The sequence below is a fragment of the Mastomys coucha genome, unplaced genomic scaffold, assembly GCF_008632895.1.
Source record: "Mastomys coucha isolate ucsf_1 unplaced genomic scaffold, UCSF_Mcou_1 pScaffold15, whole genome shotgun sequence".
Lineage (NCBI taxonomy): Eukaryota > Metazoa > Chordata > Mammalia > Rodentia > Muridae > Mastomys > Mastomys coucha.
Window position 1 is genome coordinate 105,564,854 of NW_022196897.1, and position 11,449 is coordinate 105,576,302.

The 11,449-nt window shown below is 39.0% G+C and overlaps 1 protein-coding gene across 5 annotated transcripts in view; it reads right to left on the reverse strand.

Annotated features, from left to right (window-relative positions):
• The window catches only part of Tmem87a (transmembrane protein 87A), a 50,643-nt gene that overhangs the window by 24,380 nt on the left and 14,814 nt on the right, over positions 1-11,449 (reverse strand). For 2 of the 5 annotated variants that reach the window (XM_031371611.1, XM_031371612.1), the window contains exon 7: positions 5,568-5,685. In XM_031371611.1, coding sequence (XP_031227471.1) covers positions 5,568-5,685 — 118 coding nt within the window. The other 3 variants (XR_004118808.1, XR_004118809.1, XM_031371613.1) reach the window with 3 other exon arrangements.

An 11,449-nucleotide genomic window follows, 5' to 3' on the forward strand; every position in this document is an offset into this window, starting at 1 on the left:
ATCACTCACTTTTAAGCATGGTAAAAAATGCATTAGATGTAATTTTTGAAAATGATGAATTATTCTTACAGTTCACCCACAGTCCAGTCTTTTTGTTTATTTGGTTGGTTGTTTGGTTTTTTTTTAAGACTCAGGTCCTCCTCGTTGTCAACACCTGACAAGCACTTACAGACTGACCTTCTCAGTTCCACACTCACATCCTTTAAAGACTAGACCAACTGGCATTGCTTCACAAAGCCATCCCTAAGCTCCCATCCAGAGCTATTTCATCTTCTTTAATTCAAACACCCTTGGTATTTATAGTAGCACTTCTTATAGTGTATTACTAATATTCTTGTCTTCTGGCCATCATTACTATTCCCTAATATTTTTTGTACTTATTTTTTTATGATCTTGCAAGATGGATGTCACTTTCAAATGAGAATATTTTTCCAAAAACTTAAAATTTCATAATGATCCATATAAGTAATACACTCTTCCTAGTAAAATAAGATGTAAAAACAATCTGGCAGCTTCCTAATTATATAAGCAGAATGCTCACTCAAGAATGAAAGCCAAAACAAACTCAAGAATGCACACAGTCCAAACAAAGCACAGCTCCATTTATAAAACAGAACTGACCTTTCCCAAAACTTGGTACCAAACATTTTGCAAAAACCTGACTAAATAAATACCATTTAAGGAACCAAAAAAAATGTGTTATCTACAAGAGGAATCAGAGAAATTTGCCTCCTTGAAGCAACTCTACTGATTATAAGATTAACTGTTTTGAGTGAGTCATGGTGGTCCGTGACTGTAGTCCTGGCACCTGGCAGGAGAGGTTGGAGGATCCAGAGCTCTGGACTATCTCAGCTACACACAGCCAGTCTGAGCCAATCTTTTACCTAACAATAAAAGATTGACGGTTGCCAGGCAGTGGTGGAGCACATCTTTAATTTCAGCATTTGGGAGGCAGAGGTAGGTGAATCTGAGACCAAGGCCAGCCTGGTCTACAGAACAAGTTCCAGGACAGCCAGGGCTGCACAGAGAAACCTTGTCATGAAAAACAAAAAACAAAACAAAAAGATTGATGGTTTAAAACTGTCACTAAAGAGCTGAATAAATTCTAGAAATAATTGCTACATCAATATGACTTTAATCCTAGCCTTGGATACCAGGCTCCAATCAAAGGTCTTAATAAGAAGATGAAAGAAGTCACTGTGGTGGCACAGAACTATACTCTGCATACTTGGGAGCCTGAGGCAGGAGGATTTGTTGCAAATTTGACGCTAACCTAGACTATACAGCTAGACCATGTCTCAAAAACAAAACAAAACAAAACAAAACAAAACAAAACAAAACAAAATGAAACAAAACAAGACATCTGGATTGGGTACAACATTTGCATAGCATATGTGGGCCCTGGGTCCAATCCCAGCACTGGAAAAAAAAAAAAATGAAAGAAGAGAACTTTCAGAGATAATTCTAGACTTCAAAGTGGTACTGCTAATCAAACCATGCCTTAATGTATTTCCTCCAACAGATGTGTAAAAAACAAAAAAGGAGAAAAAGAAGAAAAGAAAAAAAAAGATATTAAATGTGAAAACAAGACAAATATTTCCAGGAATCAAAATGGAATGGAGACAGAACAGCGCAGAAGGTTGAAGCCGCAGTCATGTTGGACTCTGGTCATGAAAACAAGGTACACAGTTTACATGTAGTTCCTTTGTGAGCATTAAAATTAGTGTACTGGCTGGTTTTGTGTGTCAACTTGACACAGGCTGGAGTTATCACAGAGAAGGGAGCTTAGTTGGGGAAATGCCTCCATGAGATCCAGCTGTGGGGCATTTTCTCAATTAGTGATCAAGGGGTAGGGCCCCTTGTGGGTGGTGCCGTCCCTGGGCTAGAAGTCTTGGGTTCTATAAGAGAGCAGGCTGAGCAAGCCAGGAGAGGCAAGCCAGTAAGGAACATCTCTCCATGGCCTCTGCATCAGCTCCTGCTTCCTGACCTGCTTGAGTTCCAGTCCTGACTTCCTCTGGTGATAAACAGCAATGTGGAAGTGTAAGCTCAATAATCCCTTTCCTCCCCAACTTGCTTCTTGGTCATGATGTTTGTGCAGGAATAGAAACCCTAACTAAGACAACTAGTAAGAGTCAAACAGGAGAAAAGGACCAGAGTCAGGTTTAATTCATGAAGTGGGCCTCTCTCCTCCCTCTTTATGAGACAACTGAAAATAAATACCAGCAACTGCTCTCCTCTGCCTGTTTGTTACCTATTAGAAAAGTGTGAACCTAGAGCAGTAGTTCTCAACCTGTGGGTCACACTCCCTTTTGGGGTCAAATGACTCTTCTAGAGGGGTCAAATATCCTCCATATCAGATATTTACATTATGATTCATAACATAACAGTAGCAAAGTTATAGTTATGAAGCAGCAATGAAAATAGTTTTATGGTGGGGTCACCACAACATGAGGAACTGTATTAAAGGGCTGTGAAATTAGGAAGGTTGAGAACCATACGTTCTGAGTTCCAGAAATTATAGCAGGTCACTACCTGGTCCACCTAGATCTGCTATACCCCCATATCACTACGGGGCAAAAGAAAACCCATTTTGAATTGGGAGTCAAGAACTGAACACAAGGATTACAAAAATTTAAAAGCAAGTCAAATAAGAAAGGTCAATAGGCACAAGCCTTTAGTCTCAGCATTCAGGAGGCAGAAGCAGGTGGATCTACATGAGTTACAGGCCAGCCAGGACTACAAAGAGAAACCCTGACTCAAAAAAAAAAAACCAAAAAAAAAAAAAAAAAAAAAAAAAAAAAAAAAAAAAAATGGAAAAGAAAGGTCAATGAAATATCTAAAATGGTCAGAGAAACACCAAAAGCCAAAAGCTAGTCCACTGGGATAAAAAACAAAACAAAATTCCATGGAGATTTAATGAACTAAAGATAAATGCAATATGAAAAATGTTATTATTTATGTAATTCTTGGTTTTCTGTGTGTATGATATAGACACGTTATGTCATGGAGAGATGTTCCTTACTGGCTTGCCACGCATGCACACGTGTGGAGGACAGAGGCTGATTGTCAGGCAGCTTCCTCAGTTACTCTCCATCTTATTTTCTGAGACAGACCTGGCTCTCACCAGCTATGCTGGTTGGCCAGCAAGCTCCAGGGATGACTACTTCCCCTGTGCTGGGATTGCAGAGGCTTGCCATTGTGGCCTGCTTTTCAGGTGGGAGCTAAGGATCCAAACTCAGAACCCTCTGCTAGAGCAACAAGTACTTTACTGACCAAGTCCCACCCAAACCCATAACTTCCAGGGTTCTGTAACAGGGTCTCAAAGGCCCCAAGCTGGCCCTAAATTCTTCACTATGTAGCCAAGAATGGTCTTGAACCCCTTGATCCTCCTGATTACTGAGGTTATGTAGACCCACTGTGCCTAGCAATATTAAAGACTGTAAAAAGAAATATGATGAAAAAAACTTGTCAAAAAATGTGAAATCTTTAAAGCAATCAAGAATTTCTCAAAACACGTATACTTCTGATTTGAGGAAAACAGAAGAATGAGAATAAAGTATTAGAGAAAATCTACCTAGGCTGATAGACTGTCTAGATATCAGATTGCAACAGTAGTACAGGAAAGCTCTCATAGAAAAAAAAAGGTGAATTTACTCTTTAAAACTGTTTCATAGAATATGAAAGTAGGAACATTCTCTAATTCATTACATGAGGTTATTGTAATTTGTATGCCGAATCAGTGATAATGAGAAATTAAAATTATAGGAAAACTCATCTTGAACACAAACAATAAACAAAAGGAATCCAACAATGTATATGATTGAGAAGATATGGGTATGTTTGTGTGTGTTAAGACCAAGCAAAAATTAAAGAATGGTTTCAAACTAGAAACCTATTAATATAATGCAGCATAGCATCATACCAAGGAGAAAGCCTATGATTTTTTTTTAAAGATCTACTCATCTACTTTATGTATATGAGTGCACTGTAGCCGCACAGATGGCTGTGAGCCCCTATGTAGTCGCTGGGAACTGATTCCAGGACCCCCACTCACTCTGGACACCCCAGCTCGTCACGGTCGGCCCCACTTGCTCAGACCCCACTTGCTCAGGCCCAAAGATTTATTTATTATTATAATAAGTACACTGTTGCTGTCTTAAGACACACCAGAAGAGAGGGCACCTGATCTCATTACGGACGGTTGAGCCACCATGTGGTTGCTGGGATTTGAAGAAAGGACCTTCAGAAGAGCAGTCAGTGCTCCCACCCACTGAGCTCAGGGTCTCACTACTTAGCCTGCTAGGTATCCTGGACTGGGTCTTGAATTTATAATCCTCTTGCCTTAGGCTCTAGCGTGCTAGGTTATATAGATAGAAGCCACCATGCCTAGTCTGTGATAACTTTAATCCATATACAATTGAGCCTTTGGGTAGACTGAGCCTTCTTTCTTAGTATTAAAAAGAAGAAGAAAATAGTAAGTTGGGAAACAAAGGCATCTTTATCCAATTAAGTGCTATTCTGGGGTAAAAAATCTAGAGTAAACATTGTATTTAGTAATGAAATGTACCAATATGCCAATAAATTCAGAAGTAAGACAAGGATGCTGTCATCATTGTTTCTACTAAATACTCTACTGAGAAAGCAAGGCTAGAGAAGGGAACTACACAGTACAAATTAAAACCAAAAATGGAAACCACAGAGAAACTACAACTAGTTACTGCGAAATTCCAGGTGAAAGGTAAACACTGTCAGTTGTGTAGTTACAGAAGAAAGGAAGATAAAAAAATTCTTGAGGAACTGGAAAGATTGCTCAGCAGATCAGAGTAAAAATCCCTCTTCCAGAGGACCAAGTTCAGATCCTAGCACCCACGTTGGGAGGCTTACAACCACTTGTAACTCCAGTATAGGAACCCTGACTCACATGGATATAATTGCACATAAACACATAATTTTTAAAAGTCAAATCTCTAAAAAAAGAAAAACTGCTGATATTAAGAAACTGTAGCCGGGCGGTGGTGGCGCACGCCTTTAATCCCAGCACTTGGGAGGCAGAGGCAGGCGGATTTCTGAGTTCGAGGCCAGCCTGGTCTCCAGAGTGAGTTCCAGGACAGCCAGGGCTATACAGAGAAACCCTGTCTCGAAAAAAAAAAAAACCAAAAAAAAAAAAAAAGAAACTGTCAATGATAATTAATTTGAAATTCTCAAATTTTAACATGGGAATTCAAGTTTTGAAATTTTTAATTTCAAAATACTAAAGAACACTAATTAAAAATATTCATAGCAGGTTCCTTCTCTAGAAGCATGTATGCCAATATGATTTCTGCCATGATGATAATGGACTACCTCTGAAACTCTAAGCCAGCCTCGATGCAATGTTTTCCTTTATCAGAAAAGAAAAAACTCACAGGAAGAAAGCCAAACTAGAACCAAGTATCTGTGATTCATGGAAAGTATGTGGGATTGTGCCTACAGGTACAAAATATTTCTAATTTTCCCACTTTGTATTGATCATGTGTGAAACAAATAGAAAATAACAAATGTTTTTAAAAGACAAGAATTGAACTTACTGGTAAAAAGATTACTTAGTGCATTTTCTTTTGGTGATTCCTTTGAGGACGAGATGCCAACATGCACGATAAAAATGTATGGTGCATCTTGCCAAGTCTGCAATGGTTCATGCATTGCCTAGGGAGAGAAAGGCATCAAAACTTCAAGTCTCAAGAATCCAGAGCACAAGTTAATAATACAGAATGAAACACCGCTTCAGAATACAGCCCAAAAAGTCCTTCAGCTTTCAATCACGGAAATGGTCATCACAAGCAAGACATACTTATACATACACAACACAACAAAGTAGGTAAGATCATGAATTGATACAACACAGTTCCTTGCATTCTTGCTATATAAAGGCCTAAATTTAATGTATTTATTTTTTACAAAGGAAAACTGTAATTAAAAAAAAATCATTGAATTTAACTCATGCTAGAATAATTATTTACATCACATAAAAACATTCTTGAGATAAACACAGGGAAGAATATATATTATATATATATGAGTGTACACATCCACACACACACACATATATACCCATACCCACCAGACACATGCACTCCTGAATCAAATTCCCTTCCCCAAACTACCAGAAGCTATACTGACATGGTCTCACATTAAATAAAAGCTCTCCCCTTAACCTAGTCTTGGTGTGTGGGAAGGCAGTGCCTCTTAAAGTCAGGCAGTTAACAGCCCTTGACTCTAAGAAACAGTGACCGTTGATTTCCTCACTCAGGAGTTTTTACAAACAAGATTAAAATGTAAAGAAAAAGGAGATTTGGAGACACAGGGAATCATGGAGTTGACCTGGACTAGCTGCTTTCAGAGGTATGCATCATAGGTCTTTCATGCAAGAGCTCATGGCTCCTAGCGCACTGTGTACCTTTCAGTTCCTGAGAAACCAAGGCACTCCCTTAAGTAGGGAAGCATTCAAATTACCTGTGTATCTTTGCAATCTCTAGAAGTTAGCAAAGCATATATACAGGTTTGACAGAACAACCATTCTTAGACATTAATTCTGTATATCCTGTATAACTTGCAAACATCATTGCAGCTTGGCACTACAACTGTATTCTTACTGGAAACCGCCATTAAGTTGTTTCTGATGAGAACTACTGACTTAGCCGGGCAGTGGAGGCGCATGCCTTTAATCCCAGCACTTGGGAGGCAGAGGCAGGCAGATTTCTGAGTTCAAGGCCAGCCTGGTCTACAGAGTGAGTTCCAGGACAGCCAGGGGTACACAGAAACCCTGTCTCGGGGGTGAGGGTCGGGGGTGGGTGGAGCCTGATTGCCTGCACTAAACAGGTCTCAGCCTCAGTCTTGCTGAGACTCTTTCCAACCTGACCTGGTTTTAATTTCTTTTTCTTCATCTGTGAAAGGAGGCACTGCTAGTTAGTTACTGTAATCTTTAAAAAGAAAAAAAAAAGATTTATTTATTTATTTATTTATTTATTTTATGTATATGAGTAGCTGTCCTCAGACACACCAGAAGAGGGCATCAGATCCCATTACAGATGGTTGTGAGCCACTATGTGGTTGCTAGGAATTGAACTCAGGACCTCTGGAAGGGCAGTCAGTACTCTTAACCACTGAGCCATCTCTCCAGCCCTAGTTACTGTGAACTTAAAAGAAGGTTTTACCCAGAGGTCTCTAGGTAAATATTGATCTATGAAACCCTACTGATCTATGATCTATGGTGACAGCCCTGATCAGTTTTTGCACATTTAAACATTTTACCCCTATGGTATCAGTTTTTCTCTAATAACCAAGACGACCTGCAACCCAAGAGGAAACATAGCCAGGGCTACACAGAGAAACCCTGTATCGAAAAAGAAAAAAAAAAGAAATTGTTACTTCAGGTTCTTAAGTAGCTGGAACTAGACAAATGCTCCAGTGCTAATCTCCTAGAAGTAGGCCCTTGTTTACTGGGCAATAAAACTCTATCTCTCCTTCCCACCACCACTCGAAACAACTTAACCTACTTGCTGCTTCCAGAGACTTCTTGTCTACCGTGGGCATTTCACATCAATGGCTGAATCTGTCCTTTAACATCTGACTGGTCTCACGGTTTTCAAAGTTACCTATGTTGTGGTACATATTAGTACTTCATTTGTGTGAATGAATAACATTACAACTTACATAAATAAAATCTTTACAGGCATAAAATCTTGTCCATTCATCCCTACTTGGAGTCTGAACCTCAGGAACATCCCAATCCTAGAAATTCATTAAATTTAGAAAGCGTTTTGGCTATTGTTTATTCTTTTATACCTCTTTTCTCCTCAGACTTCCATTATATGCATACTGGTCCACATGATAGATGCATAGGTCTCCAAGGCTTTGTTCATTTGTTTTCATTCCTTGCTCTCTAGTCCTCTGAACAGGTAACTTCAACTGACCATCTCTGGATGGGTTCTTCTACCTGCTCAAATGGTGACAGCCCTGATCAGTTTCTTACTTTAGTCAATGCTCTTTTCAAGCTTCATGGTTTCCAGTTTTGTCGTTTTGTGACAGGGTGCCACCATGTATCCCAGGCTGATCTCAATCTTACTGAAACCGTCCTGTTTCAACCTCCCAAGTGCTGGCTTACAGCACTTACAGGAATAAGTCACTATATTTATCTCGGCTTTGTGACTTCTGTTTATTCCTTTTTATAACTTTTATCTGTTTCTTCCTAATTTCCCTTAACGTTTTGTCCATAATTTCCTTTCATTCTTTTGAGCACATTTTAAAAAGTTTAAAGTCTTTCTTAGATCTAATGTGTGAATGTCTTCAGAGGCTTTTTAGAAATTGCATTTAAATTTGACACTTTCTTTGTATAATTCACAATTGTTTACAGAAAACAGAACATTCTAGATGAGAGAAGATCCTGCCTGTCTCTGAAGGAGACAGGAGGGAGGGGTGTTCTGAAGGACTGTTGCTTAGAGGCTTTTCTAAACTACTTTTGTAAACTCCATATAAAAGTCCTATGTGGAGTCCTATGTGGCTCCTGGCATCTGTGCTTGTTCATCTGCCTGCCCGTCTCCAGCCTTCCTTCCACTGTTTCCAGTTCTAGAGGTTGAATCTAAGACTGCGTGCTCCCAAGCGAACATTCTACCACTGAGCTACAGCACTAACCAAGTCTCAGTTCTTGTGGCAGAGTGCCTACTATTTTAATAAGATTTCCTCAAACATCAGGAGCTAAAAAGATCAAGAGAAAAGATCCAGTCCTAGTCCTTGCCATTTACTGTGTGTGTGTAGTCAGAAGGGCAGCCAGCATGAACGTTAGCTACAGTCTCTTCAAAGCATGTATCCTGCCATAGAATACACAAAGTTTTCAAAGTTTGTTTCCTTCCAAATATCTCCTCTGCCCTTGTACTTTATAGGTTTTGTGCTCTTGCCTATTGCTTGCCCACTTTCTCTATGGTGCTGCAGTCTAGAATTTTTGTCTTTAAAAACACTTAGCAAAAACAACCAAGATGCCACCTGGCCTTGGGAATGCTGAGTCAAGCAGAACACAGGCAAGTCCTTAACCAGATTCTTCAGGGAGCTGTCAGTCCAGAAAAAAGCACAGCCACATCCTTGACTAAGTTTTATATTTATATCCCTGGCACCAACAATTTATCCAGGACTAAAAGCTGACAATATCTCGCCTGATCTGGGAAGCAATAGGTGGTGAGTGATTTAGAACACCACAGCATTCTACCACAGCAATGTGGCAGTTTCTTTCTTCAGTGAAATGGCTCAACCAGTTAGGATGCTTGTTTGCAGAATCCTAGTGTCCTAATTTTGATTCCCCAGAACCCACAGAAAGATGGAAAAAGAGACCTAGCTCCACAAAACTGTCCTCTGACCTCCACTAGTGCACCATGACATGTATGCACCGCCCCATCTAACAGATCATGAAAGCTGCATGTGGTAACCGAAACACAGATGCTCTATGTGAGTAATTCTGTCTCGGATACATTCTATTTTCAATGAAGTAATAAGCTGTGAGAATTATCACAAAACTTACATGCTGTTACCATACAATCATCAATCATGCTCCTTGGCACTCACCCAAGTGAACTGAAAATCTATATCCATACAACCTCACAAAAATGTTCATAACTAAAACTTAAAGGCAATCAAAATGTCCTTCAATATGAATGAATACCAAACAGTGGTATAACCAGACAGTGGAATATTATTCAGCTCTAAAGAGTAATGAGCTATCTAACCACCAGAAAATATTTTAAAACTTCAAATGTATATTATGGAGAAAATAATCTTTAAAAGCTATATAGTCATTTGACTATAATCAGGTGATACTCCAGAAAATGTAGAACTAGATAAGCAGTAAAAAGATCAGCAATTTGTCAGGAAGTAGGAAGGATGGAGAGATGAAAAGCAAAGAACAGAATTGTTAAAGCCCTCAAGCTACCCTGTATAACAGTATCATAGTGGAAATGTCATTGTACAGTTGACAAAACCAATAAGATATATAACACAAACAGTGAGCATTATGTTACCTAGGCTGGCCTAGAACTCACAGGGATCCACCTGCCTCTGAATGCTGAGATTAAAGGTGGTAGGTCAACATCCCCTGTCCTATTAATTTCTTCAAGTTCTGATCAACTATATGCCAGCCATAAGAAAATGTCAAACAGGCTTAGAGGTCCCCCAAAATACCATGCATTTGAGCTGACTGGTAAGTTGTTAAAATCCTCTTTTCTAAGGGGTTTTCTCTGACCTAACACAGAATCCTTCATTGTTATGACACTTGACAAAACCATTCAATATCAACTGTTAACAATCACAGCTGCCTGGTATGACATTAACAGCTATACTTATCAAAAAACTGAACAAAATGTTAAAAAAAAGGAAAAGAAAATTATACAATGGAGAGTCTCTGTGGACTCTGAAATCTAGACAGCAACACACATGTACAGGGCTACGCACAGGCCCTCATCACTGATAGCTCTTAGTGCTCCAAGCAGACAGAAAGAAAGATTAAGGCAAAAGTGTTAAACTGGGAAAGAAGCCACACACAAGACCATGTACTACATGATTAGTAACTGAAGACAGAGGCTGTAGGGGAGGAGGCAGTGTGGACTGACAGTGGGCACAGACTTTCAGAACAAAGAATTCTGAAGCTTACCACTAGTGGTTTTGTAAACTGTGAAAACACTAAAGCCCACCAAGTTTTATACTTTAAAAGGATGACTGTGTGATAAATAGTATGTTTAATAAAACTGTAACAAAATTAGAGACACAAGGCAGGAATGTGGCCCAGGCCAGTAATCCCAGAATTTAGGAGGCTTGCCTGGTCTATAACATCAGTCAGATTTATGAAATGAAGAAATCCCAAATTAATAGCTTTGTGAAAAAGATGATCTAAAACAATTATATATATTTTCTCTATATTTTAGACTGGAAATGTTTTTGAGGAATTAGCAGTATATTCTTTAAAAAATCATATGCATACGTATTTATGTTAATATCTGCCAAATGTTGTATGCGTACCCATAGTGGCCAGAAAGAGGCAACTGGAGCTAGAGTTACATATGGCTCTGAGCCAGCTGAGATTGCTGGGAACCAAAGAGAAGGTGGGTCCTCTGGAAGAGCAGCAAGTACTCTTAACTGCAGAGTTGATTCTCTGGCCCCCAGAAAAATACTTATAAATGAACCTCTACACAACTGTATTGATAAAAATAACTAGTTTGGGCCTTATTTCAATTTTCTAAAGATTTTTCCAATTATATTCTATCACAGATAATTTCAGACTAAGTTTGAAATTTTTAACTTTTTTTCTCGTTTACACATATTTATTGAGAGAGGGGAAGGATTCCCAAGGTAATACAGGGTTTGTGGTGTTGGTGGTGGTGTTGTTTTAAAAAATCTAGAAAATACAAAGAAGAAAATAAAAAACCAGTGG